The 25751-nt window shown below is 39.2% G+C and overlaps 1 protein-coding gene across 12 annotated transcripts in view; it reads right to left on the reverse strand.

Annotated features, from left to right (window-relative positions):
- The window catches only part of NRXN3 (neurexin 3), an 877901-nt gene that overhangs the window by 634889 nt on the left and 217261 nt on the right, over positions 1-25751 (reverse strand). For all 12 annotated transcript variants that reach the window (XM_065751885.1, XM_065751877.1, XM_065751894.1 and 9 more), the window contains 2 exons: positions 16239-16677; positions 9929-10312 (listed from right to left, as the gene is read on the reverse strand). In XM_065751885.1, coding sequence (XP_065607957.1) covers positions 9929-10312; positions 16239-16677 — 823 coding nt within the window. The remainder of the gene's footprint in view (positions 1-9928; positions 10313-16238; positions 16678-25751) is intronic.

Below are 25751 nucleotides of genomic sequence, written 5' to 3' on the forward strand. Positions count from 1 at the left end.
GCAATCACAGTAGGCACCCAAATAGATGCTGAGTGACAGTTCTTAGCACACACCATCCCTTCTGTTCACAGATTTTTTTGCAAGGATCCATGCGGGAGAAGAGAGCTTTGGGTGCCACACAGTTTTAATGGGATTTTGTCAGTCAGTGCTTTGATGGAGCACATTGATCCAGTGTATCTCTAAAGCCTCAGGCCAGTATACCTCCTTAGTCTGAGTGGTGTGGTTTCTGTGAAAAAACAACTTGCAGTAGAAGGGACATAGCAGCTGTTTCAGAGCTGCCGAAACTTACTGACTGAGGCTTTGCCAGAGGCACAGACTAGGGAATGAAATGTAGGCAATACATATACACAAACAAGGGTAAACAATCAACTTTAAACTTTCATAGCTTCTCTTAGAATATAATAATAATAATAATAATAACAACAATAATAATAATACAATAAATGGGCTTAGTAAGAAGTAACTACCCAGAATGATAAGGCAAAAGACATCACAGCAGTGTAAATCAACTAGGTGAGAACTGAATAAATGAGGATACTGATTGCTAATCTACATCCTGTCACTCTGACTTTATAAGCAGATTTTCTCAGAAGGCCATGTGTGCAAAAGCACCCCTATAAAAGCACTGTCTTTGACACTCTCATCAGTATTCACACAGTGGACCAGGTTTTCATTTTTATGGCTGCAATGTTCTTGTTTCTTCCACAGATCCATTAGCACTGTGCATGCTGAACAGTCAATACCAATTCCAGCATACATTTTTCTGCCTTTTTTATTTGAACAGAAGTCTTTCTGTCTTGTGCATCCATTACTCCTTGACATGGCTTTTTGCGGCAGTCCTTTTATTTTTTGCTTTATATTATTTTTAAGCAATTCAAGTACTTTTGACTTAAATAAAAAGAATTAAAGTGAAACCAAAGTGAGACATTTAAAAACAGCATAGTAAAACACTTCGATTTTTCTTTACTCCATGTCTTTTCCTTTTGCCTGATTACTTAACCTAAAATGGATATAAAATGACATGAGATAAGATACTAGCCTAGATACAGGACTGTGATGGTGAGTGACAATTTGGGACAGCAGTACATCTCCCTGCTGAACACTGCACAATCTCCACCTTCCTCATCAAAGTGGCTAATGCCAAGTCCTCTACATCCCAACAGGTCTCCCTGAATCACACCAAAACTACTGGAAACTGGGCTTCTGACTATTATCTGTGCCTTACTTTAGCCACACTCTCAGCAGACCAGTGTTTGAGCAGAACACTGTGCTCAAAAAGAAGAAAAGCTTGAATGATTAGAATTACACCTTTGAGGGAAGGACTTTGGCTGCAGTGCAAAATCATCCTCCAGAAACACATGATAGAGAGGGAAAAGCTAAAACTCTTCTCTGGTCAGTCTTCAGAGATGATAGGGCAAAAATATAATGCAGAACGAAGACTTGCACAAATAAAAAGGTTTACCACAGAAAGTGGAAAAGCATGGCTTTTGAGATTTACATCAAAAAGCCAAACCACAAAAAAAAAAAAGAGAACTTCAATAGGAACTGAAAAAAGTGGCAAAAATTTGGATGTATTCCTGATTAGAAACTAAATTGCTAGGCTCCTGAGTCCAGGAACCAGATCTCCTACACTGAGTTCAGTGCAAGAACTCCAGATTTTTGTGAGATTGCTTAACATCAGGGAAGTCTTTTCTTTGATCTCATTTTTATCTTTACTCACAAATATTTAAGTCAAGAGATTTTTTAAAAGGCCATGGTAAAAGTAGCGAAGCACAGGAACAGGTTGTCCAGAGATGTGATGGAAGCCCCATCCATGGAGACATTCCAATTCAGGCTGGAGTAGGTTTGAATCTAGCAGTAGATGTCCCTGTTAATTGCAGGAGAAATGAACCAGATGACCTATAAAGAGTCCTCAAATAATTCCACAGTTCTATGAAAACATTTTAGATGTTTTCAATATTCCTGCCTCTTTCTCACTATTCAGTAAGCATGTCTTTTGCTAAATACTCATTCAGGGGTAAATCTTATCATAACATGACAGATAAGACAAGTAGCACTATCTTCATTCTGTTCTACTCAGCCTCAAACCTCTTACTCTGCTCTCTGGACCAGATGCATGATCTCCAATGGCTCTTTCTGTCTTCAGCTTTGTTCTCATTGTCACACAAGCAAAAGAATAGAAATCAGATCTACAGAAGCATTCTTTCACCACTTTGCTTTCCAGTTCAACCCAAGATCAGGCAGGTCAGAAGAACTGATCTACCTTCTAACCTCTAATGCAAATACCCTAAGAGAAGAAGAAGGCATATAAAGGATACCTACTCTACATATATTTTGCATTCCAAGCACCAGCCCAGACCTGACTGAGCTGTCAATATAAAATGCTTTTCAGCTGGGAGCTGAAGGATCATTTTCCATTTTTACTCATTTAATGAATGGTACTGGATAAAAAAATCCCTATTTAAAATACCACATTTCCCTTATTTCAAAAGTTTGAAATGGTGACTGTGGGTATTGGGGAAATCAGATTTAAAAGTCCAATTCTACATGACTCCATTTGAATCCTAAACTCTGATGCTTTGATACAACTTCCAGCAGTAATTCCCTCCAACCATCCCGTCCTTCTGATTCCTTTAGCAATATTGCAACATAAAGGATTACAATTCTTCCCTGTTCAAAAGCAAAATGTTAATAAAAATGTTAAGTTGTTCCATAGAACACAAGATTGGGATGCTAGGAAAGTCTTATCCAGAGGGATTTAGCATGACCACAAGTCCGTGCCTTAGCAGGCAGAACTTCACAAGTCAACACCTTTGGCCATTAAAAAAAAAAAAAAAAAGAAGAAAAGAAACATCATGAAATGAGGAGTACTTAATATGATGCTGCTTTTCTTGTACATTCTCCTGCTGCCTTACTTATTCAGTGGGATGGTTTTTGCATTCATGTGATGGATATGTCCTGAGTGGTAGGTTTTACCTACTCATCACCTATAATTGCAAAGCAGGAAGTAGCCTTGAAACTTGTACTGAGATTCCATTTATCAGTTTCCCTCTTCTGCACCTTATCCTCCAATTTGTCCTTGATCACACACACACACAAAAAAAATAGAGAATGCTGGTAATGAAGCAAACACCAACAATGAAAATTATTTTATTTATGCAGTCTTAGGCCCTTTAGAAGAATGAATGAGAGTAGTTCAACTCAGAAGTGTCCTATCTTGGGCTCTGGTACCTAGTGAGAGTTTTACCAGGACCACCCTGTGAGTTGTTCTGTTGATTAACTGCCTGTGAAAAAGGGCTGAGAAACCAAACATATCTGAGTAAGCTAATAACCACCACCAAATGCGACCTTTCCATACTTGTGGTGATGGCTGTGCTTTTGAATATCCTTTTCATATCACATAATAGCCTCATTTGATCAATCAAAATATCCGAGGGATGACTGCCTATCTCCACATGGAGAGAGTCAATTAAAGGAGCATCATGAATGCCAAGTTCTTCCTTTTCACTGAGATGAATAGGGAAGAAATGAGAGAGAAAATGAGAGCACTATGCCAATGCCTGCCTTTCAGTGTGAAGACTTCCACTGGGCAAAGCAGAGATAGAGCAAGCTAATTTCACAGATAACATCTCCAAGGCCTACACAGTCATTCCAAATATTGAAAATATTTTTTTATGACAAGAGAATGTACCTCATTCTGGCTGCTTCCATCAAAATATTCCATTAATTGTAGGGACAACTGGTAGTCTCAGCAGAACCACAAACTGATCTGATTCAAGGCTACAAAAATGAAAGAGGGGATGATGCCACTGGGACTCAGATCAGCTACAGAACAGCAAGAGACTCAAAGATACATATTACAAGCAAGCTGGTATTATTCTGGATCATATATATGGCATATGTGATGATTACCTGGGAAAGCTAGGATGACTCTGAAAAACTACTTCCTTTCTGCATGAAGACTTATCACTCCAGATGATCCATGATTTAGTAAACTACCTTCCCTTGAATACAGAGTGATTCAAGCAAAACTGATCTGCTCTGATAACCTTCCTCTTAACCTGGGAGCCATCTAAGCAGCATCATGTCTTGAATTATAGATGAGGGGTATTCTGTGGCTTGTATTAAGGAGAGGCCATTGATTTGAGTTGCAACTTATAAACAAGCAGATTCATAAACAGACCACCACAATATTAGTCCTGTAAAAGTCTATACTAGGAGCATTAACTAAATGTTCTTACTGATTTCACCCATGTAACACCTGTTTTGTTGTTCAAGTGCCCTTTATAGGAGCTGACAGTAGCACAAAATACAATAGTTTGGGATGATTACATTTCTTCACTGGGAGGAACTTGTAAAAGCTACACTCAGCAATAAACAGACAGAAACATAAAAGTTTAGAAAAGATAGCAGAAATTATTTTTCAGTGGAATCAATTAACATATTAAGGTGAGTTAAGGAGCACCTGGAGTACTAACAAATTCACATGCAGCAAAGATCGCATACATGGCCTTAAATATCAAGAGCATATGATGATGGAGGCAGGATAAATCAAAAAGGAAAGATAAAAAATCATAACCATGCCATTATAAAATACAGGAAAGAAAATCAGTTGATTTTTATATGGTCTCAGATTATCCAGCTGCTCAGCAGCTGCTGTTAGATGCTGTCACATCAATGAGACTCTTCGAAGTTAAAGTTCAACAGCCTAAAGACCATGAAATGATCTTCTCCCAAAAAGATGTAATCACACTGACTGCAGAATTAACTACACACTCTTCTGTACTGAGAATGTCACAAAAACATTACAAGGCCCCAAATGCCATCACTTGTTCCACTAATATATATTCAAAGCAGAGTGAAAAGACAATATGACTCAACAGAACTGAAAGAATCTGAAATTGTTCCCTCATTTTGTTTCTGTTTCCTTACAAGATCCACCTTGGGTGCACTGTCCTTACTGAATCTCCAGCAATATCTGATGCATCTTGGGAACTCCATGGAAGGCAAAAAAAAAGGAGGCAAAGATGAGAAATACAAAATCTAAAGACAGAAGTTGAATTTATATAAAGACCTTGTGCTTTAATAGATTTGAATAAACCAGAAGTTAGAAAACTAAACAATAACCTCTGAGACAGCCAATCGTTATGTAGGTGGATAAGGGAGTAAAGCCGCCCTGCCTCCCATCCCCCCATCCCCCACCCCCCCCAAAAAAAAAAAAGAATGAAAAAAGTCTGCATTTCTTGAGTAGAATAGTGTACAGCAAATGCCACAGTAGCAGCTGCTTGGGAAAGCTATACAGGGAAGAGGGAAAAAGTCTTACAAATGGATTGATTGTAAATGAGAAAATGAATTTCTCACACAGATGTCCTAAGCAAAGCTAACATGCCTCAGATAATATTGAATAGAGGTTTCTCTAAGAAACTAGTAAGGCATAAATACAAATTGGTGTGAAGGGATTACTTGAACTTTTTCCAAATTCAGATGGAATATTTTCTTTCGCTGTTTGGAGACATTTTGCCAAATTGTACAGCAGGAATCTACCTGACATTAATAAGTCAATGACAAAATGACTTCAGATCACGTTTAAGATCAGAATTCTGGATCTTAAACATCTTTCATTTTATCTCATGAAATCATAAAAATTATTCTCATGTTTTGTCTTTCCTCAAGTCTTTGAACATTCAAGATCCAGCTGAAATTAAAGGCATTAAAACACTGCAGCAAAGGTTTTATTCCTAATGTGTTCAGCACCCCTCAGGAAACATCAGTCCTATAAGAAAATCTATTCCCAGCAGTTACCTAATATTCCACTGCAGACTCAGAAGGACTGGACTGTCTTAAAAACATCAACATATTTTAAATGTTTTAAACAGATCTCCAAGTATGTAATCATCAAACATCTTCACTAAAACTATGCTGCTACCTGCACTTGAGAGAGCAAAGGATGTAGCACCTAAACTGCAGTAAATGATTTTGTAGCATTTCTTATTACCAGTAATTTTACAGCATCTCTGTTTATTGCATAGATAATAGGCAGATGTTTGTTGTCATTAAACAGTTCTTAGCAAACATTACCATAAAGGTATTTGGCAAATAATAAAACAGAATATGTATCCCTATGCTCAACATCATCATAGCCAACAGCAGGTATATTGCTGTTCACAAACAGTATTCTGCAAAACACATAGCAAGCCTGGTTTGCTGAGGAGTTAATAACCCATCTGTGAGCAGATCCAAACAGGAAGGGTCACTGGTTCAAGCCCTTCAGAGAACAGGAAAGGGATATCTGTGTCTGCTGCAATGAGTCCTGGGTGCAGATCAGAAAAACAAAAGGTCTGGAACACAACTTTTCTGTCTCACCTGAAGAAGATTCATGGAATACTCAGTTCTAAGCAATTAACACCAAAGGCTTAAAATCTAATTTTTAGTGCCCTTTATGAGGTTTAACAACAGCAAGTGCAGAGTCTTGTGCCTAGGCAGGAATAACCACATGCACCAGTATGAACTGGGGAAATTACATGCTGGAGAGGAGCTGAGGACTGGGACCTGGGTATCCTGGCGGATGACAGGCTGGTCATGAGCCAGCAGTGTGCCCTGGTGGACAAGAGGGCCAATGGCATTCTGGGGTGCATTCAAAAGAACGCGGCCAACAGGTCAAGAGAGGTGATCCTCCCCCTCAGCTCTGCCCTGGTGAGGCCTCACCTGGAGTACTGTGTCCAGTTCTGGGCTCCCAAGTACAAAAAAGTTAGGGATCTCCTGGAAAGAGTCCAGCAGAGGGCTACAGAGATGATAAAGGGCACGGAACACCTCCGTTATAAGGAAGGGCTGAGAGACCTGTGTCTGTTCAGCCTTGAGGAAAGAAGCTGCAGAGGGGATGTGATCCACATCCATAAATATCTAAGGAGCGGGAGGCAAAGGGATGAGGCTGGACTCTTCTCAGTAGTGTGTGGCAATAGGATGAGGGGAAATGGCCACAAACTGAAGCATAGGAAGTTCTGCACAAATGTGCATGGGAACTTCTTCACAGTGCAGTGACGGAGCAGTGGCACAGCTGCACAGAGAGGTGGTGGAGTCTCCTTCTCTGGAGACGTTCAGGACCCGCCTGGACGCCTACCTGTGCAACCTGGGCTAGGGAGCTGCTCTGGCAGGGGGTTGGTCTCCATGATCTCTAGAGGTCCCTTCCAACCCCTACAGCTCTGTGATTCAGTTTTAAATACCCAGCAGTCTCAAACTAACCTGCATTTTATAATCTTATTAGTATACATATCTTAATAAAAGAGAGGCCAATCAAGACAATTAATGAGGAAAAATAATTAAAAAGTGAGTGATCAACAACATCTAATTCTAATTAGCTTAAAACTATCTCATTTCCAGGAGCACTTTGCCTTATGCACTTCTTCCTGGGTTTTTGGCCTCCACTGTCTCACACCATTTAGGCAGAAGGAAAACATACAGAGAGTTTTCAGGAGTGGAACAGATCCATGCACTCTTTGTGGTTCATGGCATTTTCACTGCAGCTACAGGAAACAACTAATGTGAATACAACACAGATTCATCTCCTCCTGCTTGTTAAAAATCAGGGCTCTAGTGTTCTTTTCAGAAAACTCCGTGGGTTGTGAAGAGGAATCTTTTTCTCACAGCAAACAAGAATATAGTTAGCCATACCTCAGCTTCCGGCCTTAACATTGTCGTTTAGTGCAATTAACAGGGCTGCTGTGACCTGATGCTCTGGCTAATGTCAAATACTAACAAATTAGAAACCAAAAAGCACAGAAGATATTAAGTACCTAAACAGTACTGAAGTACCTTCACAGTAGCTGAACCATTCCACTTTCTCCCACCCTCCTACCTGTCCATATCAGCTCTTCAGCCCTTCTGTTCTGACTGGCAAGTCACCCAAATTTGTGCTGGGTTCTGCATGAGAAGATATTTCACAAACAACAGAAGGAAATGTGCTCCTCATTACATTTGAGGATCTTTTTGCCATCTCACAAAGTATGTCCTATAGTAGACTACAAGGGACTCAGAGCATCTCACAGAGGAGGGACTGTGTCCTGTCTGTCTGTCTTTCCTATCTTCTTTGTTTTATGTTACCCCACCCCAAGACATCCTTACTTTTGTCTATTTGGTAGTCTTGGCAGTTTGGCACAGTCAAACAGACCTCATGGAATGCAGCAGTACTGAATTATCTGACCAGAATCTCCACAAAATCAATGAAAAGGGACAGGCAAATCAACAAAAGAAGGCAAGCAAATCACATAATTGCTTTGGATTCCTTCAGAGAAACCACTACTCCTCTCCCCTGGCTTCATAAGGAACTTAGGTACTTAACACAAGTACTCAGTGCCAAGCCTCTACTTTTTTTTTTTTTTAATCTAATAGTACCTATCAAAGGCATCTAAAGAAAGAAATCAGAATATTAGTTGATTAAATTAATGCCACTTGCAAAACCAGCAGAGACATCCCATGTCTTCTTTTCTACCCCTTCTTATGGCCACACCACCATTCCCTTCCAATAGTTATTGTGGGGCCTTTGATATTTCAGAAACTTGTCTGAAGGATGCAGTTGACATGCTGCCAAATACTGTGTAATTGCATTGTCTTAACATAAGTACCCAATCCTCTTTTCTAACTATGAGACAAACAATTTCCCTTCTGAGTCCTTTTTAGATGTATAACAGTCTTTCATTTAGCAACATTAAAAACGTACAAGAAATATAGCACTATCAATGTAACAGTTCTGTATCTGGAAAGCAGATACCAGTACCAGTACCATTACCAATAAATGAATATTTGTTTTTTGTACTTTTATTACCGACAGTACATTCTAAGTGTATGCTTTGCTTATTCAAAATGAATGATTCCCCTGATTAATAACAGACATGAGATCCTTTATTCTTGGATTCTCCACCCCTTAACCTTAACCTAAATCTCAGGCTGCAAATCCCTTTCAAGAGTTACACTCTGCTCTTCTAACAGACTAAGGAGTGGGGTGTTTACAGAATCAAAGGACTGTAGCACTCCTCAGGTAAAAGCAGAGATTAGAAAAGTATGTCAGTAAGTTTGTTTGAATAAAGAAGCTGGTGTACTCCTTCATTCCTCCCCTTACACACCAGCTTTGGCCCTGTATTCCTACAGCAGCTCTCCAGTCACAGTGCAAAGTGCCATTATGGCATGGCAGCATCTCCCACTGTGATTCCCTTTCCAGTCTCTACTTCAGCTTTTCACATTCCAGAAGTATTTATGTCACAGGTCAGCTGAAATAATGGCTTGCAATAATCCATGGGTATCACCTGTTATTCAAGAACTGTATAGCTCAGATATCTTACATTTTTGAATTCACTTCCACGTGGCCTAGAACACATGAGTATGCCTCCCTGTACCCAAAATGCTTGCCTCATATCTCCAATCCAATGTCTTTAAATCACCAGTCAAAGAGTAACAGTAAGGAGCAGAGATTCTCCCACTAACTCCCTTCAGATCTGTCTTAATGCCACATATGAAAAGAGGAAGACTAGACAGAAATGGGATACATCATCTATCCCATGCAAGAAAAGTCACAACAATCCAAGTTTACACTTGGTACGTTTTCCAGCAATTTATCTGAGTCTTCTCACATATGGCAGCATTTTCTGTATTAGAAGACAAACTGTACTCAGCCAAAGTGACCCCAGACCCAAAAGACAAAGACTTCATGTTTAGGGAGTAAAGTAGCAGATAAAGAAGGTAAGTTCATGAAATGGAGGTGGAAAAAAAACTGGAAGGAAACAATCGGAGATGAGAGCTTTCCTAGTGTCAGGACTGGAACTCTGCATTAGGAGAATCAACATGGACACAGAAAAGTCTCATGGAAACACTCAATTTTGTTCTAATACAACTGCATGCCTTCAGCTCTGCATAACTGACATCAGAAAACTCAGCTTACCTCGCTCACACGTTCTCCCCCAATAGCCAGTGCCAGTGCAGTCACAAATGAAGCGGTTCCAGCCATCCTTGCAGACTGCGTTATTCTTACATGGGTAGCTGTCACATTGCTTGGTACTCAGGCGAGAGCAGGAGGACTTGACTCCTGCTGCATTCTGTGCCTCTGCCAGCTGACGGATGTTCTTGCTTCGCCCATCGATGAACAAGTCTCGGATACAGCCAACGTAGCCATAGTTCAGCATTGCTGTCCAGAGCTCAGTGGGAAGGATGAGTCCTGCCCGGTTCTCTGGCAGCCCACCCAGGTACATGTCACCTTCCAGATCTAGGATCTCACTCTCTCCACTAGCGGTGAATGGGGTGCGTCTGCTGTTCACTGATATAGTACCTAAATCAGGAGAATAAGGAGACTCCAATCAATGTTTTCACATACAGCCTCAGTCACTTACAGTCTAGGTCATATCTTCTAATAATTCAGTATAAGAAACTAAATATTCTCCTCTACATGAATACACTCCTAAGAGAGATGGTGACTCCCACCCAGCTTCTTCTCTTGAATCACAGGGCCTAAGTGTTTCCATGCATGTGCCTGTAAGTCATCTTATGATACAAGGCCACTAGCATAGCAATGCAGTGTCTAAACAATAACATACAAACAGAGCATCATTCAATCGTATTCATCCAGCAAAGCAAAGACTTACTGAGGAAATACAGGAATTTTGCGGTATCAGGAACGGAGAAGAAAAAATGATAAATATAGGAGTATTCATTTATGTGACAGCTTTTATAGATAACATTTCACTGGTAACTTCAAAGCTGGACATGGATGATGGCACAAAATGGACTCTTATCAAGGCAGTAGATGACATCAAATTGGGGAGAGTGGTTAATGCACTGGAGAAAGGACAGGACTATCAGTTAGAGAAACCTTTAAAAGCTGGAGAAAAGGGCTGATAGAAATGTTTGTACACAATGATAAATAGAGAATCTTGTACTTGGGCAGAATAATCTGACACATAATTACAGGCTACAACCCAACTGAGTAGGGAGCAAAAAGAACCTGAGGATATGATAGGCAACAACTTAAATTTGAGCCAGTGTTGTACACTTACAATGTCAAGAGACACTGATCACAATCTGTGATCCTCACACTTGTAGTCCAAACTTAGAAAGCCCGTAAACAAATTTTGCAGTAAATTAACTCAATAATGTTTACTTTTTTATTTCTGTGTAAAAATTTTAAGTTTAGCCCCATTTGTACATTGCTCAATGCAAGTACTGTTTATCCAACCTTCCCAGTATGTTTAAGAAGACAGGAGGTGTGATGCTGCTATCACGCCCATCTGCACAGAACAGGTGTACCTTCACTAGGTCAATGTAATTGCTTTGATGGAAAGTGAATTTTGAACCTTTTATTTCAAATTATTTTGATAGAACACAGTTTATGCAACTAAGCTTAATCTCACAAAAGTTTTTTTAATTGAAAGAAGAGTATGTTGATTTCTAGTTTTCTCATTTTCATCACATCTTTCCAGCAGAACAAGTATTTTCTGATGAGACCTAATAACCAGGTTTTCCAAAGACAACTAAGGTGATGTCTATTTTCAAAGTACTCAGCTTTACATTTCCATATCCTGACATTTCATTTACCTTTCAGCAAACTCATTCAGTTAGGAAAGGCCCTCATTTTTTTCCAGAGATCTAATAATCCAGCTCCTTTTTCCTGGACATAACTTACAAGAATAAGAACATGCTTACTGTCCAGAAAGCCAACCACATCCTGAGCTACATCAAAAGAAGTGTGGTCAGGAGGTTGAGGGAAGTGATCCTGCTCCTCTAACTGTGCCCTGGTGAGACCTCCTCTTGGAGTACTGCATCCAGATGTGGAGTCTTCAGTACAGCAGATACATAGATAAATAGATCTGTTGGAGCATGTCCAGAGAAGGGCCACAGAAATGATCCAAGGCATGGAACATCTCCCCTACAAGGACAGGCTGGAAAGACCTGAGATTGGCCTGTCAGCATCTAAGAGGGAGCCTTGTAAGAAAGGAGGGGACAGTATATTGTGATAGGACAAGGGGAAATAGTTTTAAACTAAAAAAGGGAAGATTCAGACACTCAGACTGGATATAAGAAAAAGATTTTATGATAAGGGTAATGAGGCACTGGCACAGGTTGCCCAGAGGTATGGAGTATGTCCTGTCCCTGGAGACTCTCAAGGTTAGGCTGGACAGGGCTCTGATGTAGCTGTAGGTGTCTGTTTTCATCACAGAGGAGCTGGACCAGATGACCTTCTCTTCAAACTCAAACGATTCTATGATTCTACAAACTTCCAACTCTATGGAATGAAACATTTTTCACCTGGAAGGTCATCAAACACTGGAAACAGGAGCCTCTGAGAGGAGTTGGAATTACCAGCCTTGAAGATACTCAAAACACAAATGGGCACAGCCCTGAAGGAAGCACATGTTTCAGCAGAGTTTCAGCAGAGTATTAGAAATCTCCAAAGGTTTGTTCCAAAATAAATAATTCCATGGTTTTACAAAGACAGTTAAGTATTTTAACTTCCATTTTACAAATGGGAAAACTGAAGTAGACAAAGATAAAGTTATGTCTGAAGAACACTTATTATTAGAACTGTAGTGGCCTCTGTATATTACAAGTAAGATGCTGGCATACTGGATTGAGGCCATAAAATAATCAGAACATAAAACATGGAAGCGTAATCTGAACACTTGAAATGGTTACAGAGAACCACAGTGACTTAATTTAAGGTCAGACATCTGAAAAAAAGCAGGAAACCCAACACAGGCCTCTCACATCCCAGTGCAGCACACTCTTCAGAAGAGCATTCAGCAGCTTTTGCGATAAGGACATCTGCCCACCAGACACTCAGCAAAAAATCAGCAATTCACTCTTGCTAGAAATAAATCATCACATTCAATTGCCTTGTCATTAAAGTAGACTGTCCTCGGAGAGGACTATCCATGCTTTAAGATTAATTCCTCATCATTGCATTTTTATCGTACACACCTACAATAAGGTGGGAGAGCTTAGTTAATAGAGTCAGCTCTATTTTGTGTCTCTGTGAGAAAATGCAGATATGTATGTGTGCTCTTTTTTCAAATTTAATAGGTGTTGTCTTGGAGAACAGCACATACAACACAGAGACAAGGTATTTCATGTGTGTGGAACAGGAATAATGTCAAAGGCAGCAGTGTGCCAGAAGCAATAGAAGGATTACGAATTAAAGGCTGACAGAAAACCAGGGTTATTTGGTGAATCATTTTGTAAAAACTAGCTGCAGTAGAGCAGACATTTTCCCTTTTACATTGTAAGAAACGAGAAGATGTGCCAATATACCTATAATTATAAAGGAAGTGCGTCACAGAGCCACACGATCACAGCTACCTTTCCAGTGTCTCCATTACCACTCCTAAAAAACAGCACATGAAGCACACATTCCCCAAAAGATTTGAACACAGTGCTGGAGAGCTGAGCTCCAGACAGCTACTACTACACAGAAAGCAAACAACACATGCAGAAACCAGGAAGGTAAAGAAACCACCTAAAAAGAGAAGAAATACATAGAGAATTGTAAAACCTGGGGAAAGAGAACAAGATTGTAAAAGAAAATAGGCTAGGTGTCAGCCTAATCCTCCTGCCTGTGTTTTTACCCTGCAACTATTTCTGTAAGAAAGTTATACTAGTTAAGTTCAAGCTACAGAGATGGAAAATTTTTGAACTGATTCTAGGAAAGAGGAGCTAGATAGGCTAACATAACTTATTTTTCCTCCTCTCAAATCCCATGCTTGTGACTCAGCTGCAGTAAACGAGATCCCACCCAGGGAAATCAAAAGCATCTATGTGTCTCCTTTCAAGGCCTTTGGGACTTAAAGCAGAGCCGAAGAACACCCCAGTTACTGGTCTGAGGTATACAAAGCATTGCTCTGATGAAACTGTAGAGAGAAGCTTCCAGTAAGATTTTTAGTGTCTTAGTGGGCAGGATAACATTTGTTTTGTAGCCAATGGCCAACCGAGAATGTGTAACACACTCAGTGTTCCCCTGTTGGAAACCGTGACAGGTTTTGTAGACACTTCGTAGGAGCATTCCCCAGGGACAGAAAGGTTACAGGACAGTAGGTGTCCATGCCCACGCTGTCAGCTTCTGTCAGAGTACAGATAAAAAAGCTTTTGCTCCTCTGGCAGGTAGCACAGACCAAAGCATACACAAAGCCTAAGGGACAGAGATGCCAGAGGTTATTTGAATAAGATTGCCACGCTTTCCCAGCATTTGCATTCCTGCCTTAGCACTGTATTGCTCAATAATGAATATATGGATTTTAGGCTATTCTACTAAGCTCAGCAGAACCTTAAGTTTTGGACTTCTCTGAAACGGAAAGAGGTAGAGGAGATGACACATATTAAAGGACTGGCTGCTTTAGAAATAAGAATCCCAACATTTAAGGCACACTAAACTCAAACGGCTATTTCAGTTTAATGTTAAATTCGTTATTTTGGTTCAATTTCTAAAAAATATATATATACATATATTTGCATTTAAAAATAAAAACAAAACAATTTTTAAAAATCTCTGAGGTGTAGCCATTCTCTGTTCTGCACATGGGGTAGAAAAGCAAAGGACTAAACAAAAAGGGATCATAAACTTCTCATATCTAACAAAACGCCACAAGGTAAGCATGGTTAACACCTCCTAGAGGTATGGCATGGAAAAGTCAATGTCGGTATCCTGGATATCTGGGAGGCAACATCAGTCACTAAGGATCATTATCCCAGCTGTCAGCAGCAAAAAAAAAAAAAAAAATTATAAAGAAAACAAAACAAAACAAACATGAAAGAGAGAGGAGAGAACGTGCAAATACATTCATTTTACAGACCAAAGCACTTTCAATTCAGAATCTGTTATCTCCAATGAGCGTTCAGGCCATCACAAACCTTTCTGTCAGACAACAAACAAGCTAGTCCCACGTCACACCCTCCCAGATGAATGAACGTGGGTCCCTCTTGTGGGATTTTTACAAAATTTCTTAGCAGAGAGTTTAGTGCCATTTCTCCTCCTCCTGCAGCTGCCTCTCCAGGGAGCAGACAGTCCCCAAGTGAGTAAGCAAAACCGAAGGCAGTACTGAATGCTAGTAATTGAGTTTATTCTTGGAAGTTAATTAAATTTTAGCTATTCTAAAGAAATCAAAGCCCAATTTATTTATTTATTTAAGGCTTCGTTTATAAAAGGTTCCAATCGATGTCTTTAGGAGATAGCAAAATATAACCACACATATTAAGTCCTAGTAGAGTGTGATGTGAAATACAGAAAAACTCCTTACATCATCAAAGGAAAAAAGTAGCTTCAGGCAAAGACCTGTTCAAACAGCTAGGCTATGCAGAGTAGCTGAAAGTCAGCTCTTTTGAAAAGTCTTTTAAAAAACCCCACCAGCCCAAGAGGAATTCTCATACAATTGTTCACATATTCCCAAGATGAAGTTAAAATATTTGTTTCTTTACACAATTTTAGAATCACTGTTAGTACGCTAGCTTTTCCACAGCATTAGAAACAAATAAAATACCTCTTTGTAATTGCACAGTATTTTAACTGAAATAAACTAAAACATATTTTTGAAAATAAGCTATGAGAAAATAAAACAAAAACAAGCAAACAAACAAAACACCCACTGAATGCTGCCCTAAATATTTAGACTAGGATCACTACAGACTTGGCATACAGGCTGCAAGTAAAGAAACCTAACTGAAAACTCAAAGATGCTAAGATGAAACAGAACAGAATGAAAATGCTAATTTGTGATTTTTTCACTGATTGTACGCATTAACTCTATTTTCCTTGTGACAAGATTCAAACCCTCTGTTCTTTAAAGGCACAAGATTCAGAAGAAGGCACAGGTCACAACATGAAGTTCTCATTTGGTTTCTGCACATTTGCTTTTTGAACAGAAACCCAAGGTAAATCACTGAGAATTTCTCAAAACAAGGACTAAATAATAACAGTTATGAAGATTCTTAAACCTTACCACGCCTTACAAAGAAGTCACCATCACAATTACATATGAAATTGCAAAGATAGGTCTAGAGTATCAGAAGATTTAGAATAAGGGTTAACAGTGTCCCTCTGTGATGCTCTATCTGAAGTTCACATTAGAGATTTAATGAAAATCCGCCCATTCACATCTTTGTTTTGCTGGATAAATGTCATTAGAGTAAGACTAAGTTTTTGTAAGACGATTCACACCTAGCAGGTCTAGATCTGAAAGATGAATCTACTTAAGAAAAAGTCACCACTCTACCTGATCTTCCATCTCGTTGAATATCTACATGATACCATTCTCCATCATTGGCTTTCTTCTGCGTGGCTTTGACTTTAATGGTCCCAGAACCCATGTCCAGCAACAAGTAGAGGTTCCCATCTAGAAGTTCAACTGCAAAGAAGTCTACCTTCGTATTTTTCTGGCTCCTGGCATCTTTCCTTTCCTGAGGCTTGCCATGGGTGAAAAGTATTAGCCCATTGGGTTCGGTGGTTCGGAAATCAAATGAGATGGAGCCCATCCTTTTGGTGTTCCATTTGGGCAAACTAATATATGCCTCAGGTGTCTCAAAGCTGATGGGGTCCAGTGTAGCCACATTCTCACATACGAATTTCACTTCTCCATAGATCTTCATCTTAGTATCACCAATCCGTGCCAAGCGAGACAGCTCCAGACGAATGTCATTATTCTTATAAACAACCTGCCAGACACAAACAAAAACATCATACATCAATCCTGCATACTGTACAAATACTCCAATTACCTTCATCCATGGGAGATAAACTTCTCCCAAAAGGCAGTGGGGAGCTGAAGGAAGACCACGCAAGAGTGACATGATGACAGAAGCAGAGAACAGAACCAGGAGGTTGCACAGGAATGACAGCAATGGGTATTCTGTGATGACTATAGATCAGATAATCTGGCAGAAGAGAAGAACACTTGCTGAAGGACGGAGGGAACAATTAACTCAATCACAGGCTCACTCAGCTATAAAAGCTTTTGTATATAAAATGCAGTGTATGTCTGGCATCACGCTGTTGTATTTGCATAAAGTCCATACAAAATACATAACAAAGTTTAACCTTCATGTCCATCTCTGCTAACCACAGCAGGGAACTTTGTGCCACCACTGTCATTTTTTTATTATTCTTATAAACCTACTTTACCACTAGAAGAGAGAAGTAAAAAAAATTAACCAAGATCCTGCGAACTATTGGTGATTGCCCTGTGATTCCTAACAAGCTTTGAGGAAAAAAAAAAAAAAGAAAGAAAGAAAGAAAAATTATCTTGCCAAGAAATCTTAAAACATAACAGGCACAAGCCTACAATAGATACACCTGCATAACACACAAAGATCTCTATGTATGGAGTGCCTGGACTCAAATACAGCCTGGGGTGATGACCAGAGCTCTGGACTCTGCACAGAGGTGCGTGAATGGAAAGCATGCAAGAGAAGAGTCCCAAATACCCAAACACTACTGAGCATGCCCAGGTCAGGTGAAAGTCCCAACCTTCTCTTTCTCACAGGTACATAATTAAACTGCATATGCAAAAGAGTACATCCCTCTGCCCCGTGCCATCCTCTCAGAGTCAAAGACTGTAGAAGGCACAGAGCTGAACAATACTCATTAGTAGATCTTTCTCTCAACAACCTTCCATGCTTCCTGAAGCCAGAACTGACACAGCAAGCAGAAGCATTTCTGTAAATAGCAGTTCTGCATCACTGCTGAAAACTTTTATTTCATCTAAGGAATTATTACTTTAAAGTACTTTCTACTTATTATTTATGGCATCACACATATAAACACAGATTTGATTTCTTCTGCTTTCAAAATGCTAGCAGGATGAGTTGTCAGCAATTTACTACAAAAAGAGAAGAGAAAGGAGATGTGTATTGTTAATTCAAAAAACATAATCTGAGGTGGTGTATGGACAGGCTTAAAAACGTGCAGATGTAACATTTGGACCCTCATCTGCAACACGCAATCTGAAGGCCCAACAGGTCTTTCTGACCAAAGAGATAATTCTTCACTGATATTCCCTAGGCTGTAAACTGAGCTGTAGATTGAGCACAAGTAGATCAGAAAAGACATTTTCCAGAATCAGACAGACATATATAATCCTAGTAGCAGCTAACAGAAATAAGCTATGGAATATCACAATACACGAAAGACAGAGGAAAAAAAATCCGCAGTAAAAATTAAAAGGCATGTGATAGAGAGGATGGGGGACAAGATTCTAAAGACGATTTTAGGATAAGAAATAAATAAAATCACACAACACATCTGTAGCAAGTGAAGAATTTCCATCTTTTGCTAAGCACCAAAGGACAATTTCCTCAGTGCAGCCAGCATAGCATCTGTTCTCCCTGTTCCAAAGGCAAAATGCTGTACAGCAGAGTGAAAGAGAATCCAAATGTTAGTTCCCATATGGAGTCATGGCACAATACTGTAGTTCCTCCCAGCAGAGGACAGTATTGACCTACGATAGCTCAAGCTATTTTGCTCTGGTTTCCTATGAGAGCACTCTGCTCTTCCACAGACTTCAAAAACATCAAGTCTGTTAATATCTGCAAGACGAATAAAATATATTTTCAATTTGTGGAACTATAGTAGCTTCATTCCGTGGATTAACCAGGTCAAATACTCTGGGCTATACAGATCACGTATGTCCTTCCAGCTGCTCAGCAGGGAGGTGCATGGCATCCCTCTGGCAGACAAACAAGTACAATGAGCCAGACAGCAGAGACAAGCAACAGCTACACCCATATTCAGAAAATGCACGTGAGTCAGGTTATGTGTGCACCCTGTATGTATGCTCCAGGTGGCTACCTGGACTGGCAAGGGCTTCTGCACATATTTTCTGTTGTGGGAACGTCCAGTGCTTTCAACAAACAGTAACTCAGGGCAGTGCATGCAGGCTGGTCTCTGCGTCTTGGAAATGGTGGAATTGAGGGTGCAGGGGAAAATGAATGGAGCATTAAGAACATGACAGAGCTGCTTTATGAGGACAGGCTGAAAAAAAAATGCCAGAGCTCTCCCATTTAGACTGAGAAAAGTATATAATCAAAACTTATAGAAGATAGTGGAGAAGGTGAACACAGAACAGCTCTGCCAAATCCAGCAATAACAGAAGTAGAGGAATTCATAGAAACTTGTAGTATGCAAGTTTAAAATAGATTTTTACTTATTTACACAGAGCACGGAGAACATCTGGAACTTGCTACTACAGGAAGTCATGGAGGTAGAGAAGAGAGCATCAGCAGGTTCAGAAAAAGAAATAACAGGAAGCATGGAGGGAAGTTTCACAAACTGATGTAAAAGAGAAAATAGAGGGATAGACCTAATTAATCCTAATAGATGAGTTTATGTTGTGGGAATCTAAGGGAAATGCAATGCTAATAATAACTATACTCACGTCTCAGTTTCACATGTGACAGAGGGGGACAAGAAGGGGGAGAACGCCTCCCTGGCCTCTGTCACCCTCCTGTCCCCTTTTCAGGGAGAAGGAAAAGAAAAATGTCCCACTTAAGATAAGGAAAGAGAACAAATATACTACAAATGGTAAAAGCACCCAACACCCTGCCGCATGTCATGATATGGATTATGATAAAACCTGGACAGCTCACATGCTCTCTCTTAACATTTACAACTTCTGCTATTGGAAGCTGAATACTGAGTAAATGGGTTGGAGGTTCTTCAGCTCAAGCAAGGCTTCTCCTGTATTCTTAATGAATGTGTGCAGTTTACCCCCTGTCCCTGTACAAGGACAGCCTGGGGAAGAGAGTAATTGGTAATGGGTTCTTGCGGACAGTCCTTCTGACAGCACTTATAGGACTGGTGTAACTCTGGTACAGAATACTCTGCATTCATGGTTCACCCTGTTATGGAACTGCTTAGGGGGGTAAAAGAATGCCATGACAAAATGAATAGCAACTTTAATGATCTTATCATAGGATAATTGCTCTCACAGGGTAGTATTAACAGTTCTGCAAATTGCTGCTTGACTGAAAAATATCATGAGTACCTGGACTTGAACCTGCTCTACATGAGGGGAGGAAAAAGTAGAACAATGTCTACAGATGGTGGCTGGTGCTGGGCTAGATCCTTTATCTAGCTATGACTCAATGATCTGCTCTTAGCAGCTTCTGCAGGTTGCTGGTGAAAGGAATATGCTTTCATACACATAAGCAGCTTCCAGCCCCCAAGCTGAGCCACACATGGGTTATGCTTCCCCTTTTCATGTGTTTGATACTCAAATATCAACTCCTTTCTGCTTCAGGGAAAGGCAGAGTCCACCTCCAAATATGTCTGGATTTTGTGTCAGACTGCCATATATTTCATTGATTATACCGATGCTACAGCTGAAAATCCTCAACAAAGAAGACTTTTAAAGGACCTAGAGAAAACGACGTGGAATTAGTTGTAACCCAGAAAGTCACTAGTAATTGTAGATCTGAGAGCAAGTCTGAAAAAAGGACTGACAAAGCAACTTCAAAGGAAAATGTACAGAAGGAAGGTGAAAGAGTATTGAAGGGTGCAAGCATTCTGAGTTCAATCTTTTCAAAAAAGCAGATTTACCCAGATCTGAATATATGTTACTCAAGTTTTGTTTTTCTTTATCATTTTCTTTAAATAAAAACAAAACAAACACAACCAAAACCTACAGTCTACCCTGAGTAATGCTATGAATACTGGTATATAAGGAAGAAGTGCAAGTGTGATTACATGGCTGCCTTTAGGTACCACTTACAGCCACATTTGGACATCAAAATCTTAATGTATAGTCAGGTACAAAAGAACTTTCAGCGGTATAAAGAAAAGACTAAAAATAACACTTGAATGTGAATTCACCAGGTGAATTCTGAGTAGGAATAAAGACACAACAGTATCTCTGGCTTGGGCAATGAAAAGCTAAGGCAGCTTCAGATATCTGCAGTTTGTCACACCAGAAGTTACAGAATGAGAAAAGAGAACATAATTAAAGGACTGGAATGCATGTCCCACAGCAAAAAATATTCAAATTCAGTCCTTTTAATAGGTAGAGGTTAAAGGGTGATCTGATCACAAACTACAAGTACCTATGCAGAAAATGGAATTTGACAATAGAGGGCTCTTCAATCCACTTGACAAAGGAATAATAGGATACGGGGATGAGAAACTGAAGTTTGAGAAATTCACATTTTAAAATATTATGACTTATTTTTACATGAGGGTAATTTGCTGTTAAAATAAATTACTACAGGTTACGGTGTGTTCTCAGCTATTGGCAAATTAAAATAGGAACTTGTTTTTTCTAAAAGACATAGTGAGACAGAAATTAATTATATAGCAAATCAGTCTAGATTAATCATAATGGCTCTTTCTGCCCTCATAACCTATGAATCTTTGCATTTTAATGAAATCAACAGATGCTTCACTGCAGTTTTCCAGGACAGATGAAATACGTCCTTGCAAAACGTTAAAAGGAGAAGAGACTTGAGTTGATTCTAGTCTGACCTGCCACCAGTGCTTAACTCAGGCTCTGTTGCATGTTTGTGACTCCAGCTTGCAAACTACAATTAAAAAGAATGACAAGTAAAAAGCCTAAGGAAGAAGGCTCAATTCCATACTTCTATATATATATGAGCTTAAAGAGCTTGATTTTTACAAAGCCTTCTGCTGCAAGCCAGAGAAGACTGAGGAAGCTCTCAGCCAGCAGTATTATTTACCATTTACACTTCCTGCCTCACAGTTTCATCTTATCTAGAATCGAAACTTGAGGCTTTGAACTAACTTGAGGCTTTTAGGGATATTCCAAGATACTGATGGAAACTCAGCAGCTCAGGCCATAATTGATTCAGAGGGCTGTCCCTTGCTTGGACGCAGCTTTCAAGTGCCACTCTGGATACATCTTCCATGACAATTTTCCAGTAAGCACAGCAGTAAGAGCAATGTCTATGAATTTGTCATATTTATCAGATGGCTTTCTGAAAAAAATTGGATGATGGCTGTTTAAAAAGAGCAGCTTGTTTTTCTGCCATGTCTGATATCGGTATCAGAGACGGTCAAGATGCCTAAGGGTGTCAAAGAGATGATGTCCATTGCAGACACAGAAATCCACTTTATAAGCTCTCCCTGGAAAGGAGGTAGAAAAGAGAAAGAGGAAAGAAAATAATAATTGTTTGAAAAGTAAATTTTATTCTTCCAATCTCAAAAATCAGTTTATATTCTCAAAATAAAACTAGCACAACAACAAAAGCTTTTTTTTTCCATAAGCAGTTGTTCTGAACATGGTTTAATAGAGGAATAATTTAATGGTTCTATCTGTCTTTGCTTTATGAACTGGGTTGTATAGAAGGATGGTCAGGGATTGGGTAGTACAGATAGACATGGTCTCTGACTGTCAGCAGTAGAAGAATTTCATGACATCTGAGACAATTTGGGGGATAAAGAGAGAAAAAATATACAGTAAATCAGGTTTCCTTTAAATCTACTGGGGAAAAAAAGGTTGCTTTAAGTTGAGCTAAAACAAATTGGCAATCTGGTTTTGAGGTTTCTTAAAAATTGCAACTGCAGAATTCTGAAGCATTCAAGGAACTTCTCCAGCTAAACTTATGATAAGAAGATTCACTCATGGGTTAATGAGAGCTCTAATCAGATGGCTTTTCACAATGATGAAAAGTGTCTCTCTGCAATCAAGTGAAGATGCAGATAGAGAGTGAACAACAAAAGTGAGGAAAAAATGATGTGCTAGGCTTGGCAAGTAGCCAGCCTTTAGTTCCTCTTGAAGTTGGCGCTATTAAGCAGGAAACATGTTATGGTGCAGGCTGGACAGCCTGGTGAATTAGAAGATGGCAGAAGAAAAGGTCAAAAACCCTTAAGGATGCTTAAGTTCACCTAGATAGGAAGATATCTGTGAAGGTCATCCAAGTCGTTTACCTGTGCATCTTGTGTATCAGACTGCTTTTTTTCTGTCACAACCTTCGCACTTCATGAACTGCCTGCATCACTTCTCAGAATTGTAACTGTGAGACATTCACCCTTTCTAAGGAGCCTTTCTAAGACGTCCTTAAAGACATCTGCATCACAAAAGCTGTTGCAGCTTCATAAATTACAGCTTATCAGCTGGTACAGCAGAATTATGTGTTTCTAATCTGCCTCAACTAGCAAGCAGAAGCAAATACACCAGCTAATAATGGCTTGCTTTGCATTTGGGACAGACTATATGTGCAGTGGTTGAAGGCTTCAGTGATGGGGAACTAAAGCTGCTGTACCTATTTTATCTAAGTAGACCGTGCATACCTCGTCTAACCATATTTGATGGTTCACTGGGATAACAACTGTATTCAGGTATTTATAGATTCACAGTCATCATTCACCACACTGAAGTTTATTTGCCTGGCATGAAAAACAACGCATCCAGCATTGATAATAAATAAGTGAAACCAAACAAAAAAGACTGAAATACAATTTGTGCTATGTTGGCTGAAGTAATGCAATCTTTCAGCTCATCTGAAAACGCTTAACAAAGAACATGAGTTTATTCTGCTAAAAATAGGCGTATGAGTAGAACAGTTAAACAATAAATCCATCATAGATTCTGAATAATTTTGAGTTTTGTCGAAAACAGAAAAAAGGTAGAGAGTCTCTTCTGAGTTTCAGAAGAATTCTAGGAAGATAAAGAGAAGCCTTCTCTGTAGAAGGATATAAAGAACAAGAAAGAAAAGGGATACAAGGTGGGTGGGATTCTTTCAACTGCTCTAGTGACAACACAGTAAAAATAATCATTCAGAAAGAGACTTAAGCTGAAAAATAACATTTCCTTAAACTAATCCAGTTTTTGGATACCAAGAAAAGAAGATGCAATTCTTCAGGTCACAACTCTCCTCTGAGAGTTAAATTAAGCCTCTGCATCTCTTAAGAATTCAGGATATCTGAGTCTTCTCAGTTATAGCAGAGTTAACATCTGCCCAAATAATTCACACAATATCTCAGAGAAAGCTTAAACAGATTAAGGCAGTCCATCTTTCTGCCTTATCTTTCACTTGGGTATACATCAAGATAAAGACAAAATATTTGTATGGACAAATTTTTGGAATAAGATCTCCAGTGTTTTGCCTTATGACCCAAGTATCATACAGAAGAGGTGTATTCCAAATATGCAATAGAAAGGGAAAAAAGAAAAAGAAAAAAATAATTACTTTGCAGTTCTTTATTGAAGGAATAGTATCTGTCTTGAGTTGTACAATATGATTTTGCATATGCTGAGACTGCTGCTTCTTGAGTTGGCTACAAATAGCGCTCTACAGCCTTACTTATTTTTGGTGTTGTATTGCAGCATCTGAGCTACAAAAGAGCAGTGTGTAGTGAAATGCCCTACTTCTTGAATTCCTTCCTTTGAAGTGGTAGCAATAAGAAGATAATTTATCACATGTGGATTTCTCAACCTCCACACTGGGGCATCTTGTCTGCATTTGGACTATTGTTGAAGAAAATCTTGATTTCAAAGGGAATAACAGACCCTGTAATTGCATCTTAAGACAAAGATGACAAGAACATGAGAAATGATATATATTCATTTGTGAAGAAAAGGCATGATGCTGTACAAAGAAAGAGGTTGCAAAAGAAATGCTGTTGAAAGATTCTATATTAGCTTGAGAGACTGAAGTTGTTTCCTCAGCTACTGAAAAATGACAGCATAGGCAGCAGTAAGATTAAATAGAACTGGTTGCAGCATAGATATCATTTGCAAATACTCTTCAGTGGTACAGATGTCAAGTATGGTTCTCATCACAGAGAATTATAAGTTCTGGAATATATAAGGGAAAATGGGGATAACAGGAAATACATATCGTTTCCAGATTTCTTAAAATATTATTTTTCCACAAGCTAAGCAGTGGTAAAAAAGCCACCTAAACCCAAATGTTTTCAATAATGTATTTTTCAGAGCATGATGACCAATCTGAGGTCATAGAATTGGTTTTGCAGAATTGCTCATCCTGCAAAAGCTCTAACATTTTTTTAATTAATTGAATGAAGCATCCTGAAATATATGTGAAAAGTGGGAGGAGACAGTGCTGTAGTCTGCTGGAGAACTTGTTCAGCTAATTAAACTTCAAGAAACGAGTGGGCCTATTTCAAATGGTCCCAAGGAGAGCAGTGAGAAGAACCAGAGATCTAGAAAATCAAAGATTGAAAGCAATGCTTCTTTTTAAACATAAAGAAAACTGGAACAGTTTTCAAATATAAAAGGCTGTTAAAAAGTGAAAAGGAACAATCTGCTTTCTGTATCCATGATGAAAAGGACAAGAAATAAGGGTTAAAAATTACAGCAACAAAATATTAGAATTGATTTTAGGAAAAGCTTTTTAAATTTAAGAAAAGTAAAGCACTGGAAGAGGTTGTCTAAGGAGCAACCATCACTGGAGACCTTTAATTACAAGTTACACAAATTGCTGTCAGGACTCGCATGGTTGTCACTGATTTTTTTCTTGAGACAGTAGAAGCAGAAAGGACTAAATAACCTCCCCCCAAGGCCCCTTCCTGTCTTATCTTCTATGATTCTGTATTTGAGGGGACAAGGAATGGGAAATAACCTATGTAGTTAAAGACTTTGGTAGTGCTTAACTTTATACAAACAAAATTCTGATATCCCACAAATCTGAAGGGCTTAAATTTACAAGAAAACTGCCAAGCAATAAGGGCTTGGCTGCTTTTTAGAGTTGAAACAAAACAAAAAGAATGATAGTCACAGAATCTTCTCTACAAGGATGCATCAGTTGGTTTCAACTAT

Source organism: Cyrtonyx montezumae, unplaced genomic scaffold (assembly GCF_038088225.1).
Source record: "Cyrtonyx montezumae isolate F1298 unplaced genomic scaffold, pur_monq_1.0 scaffold_10, whole genome shotgun sequence".
Taxonomy (NCBI): Eukaryota; Metazoa; Chordata; class Aves; order Galliformes; family Odontophoridae; genus Cyrtonyx; species Cyrtonyx montezumae.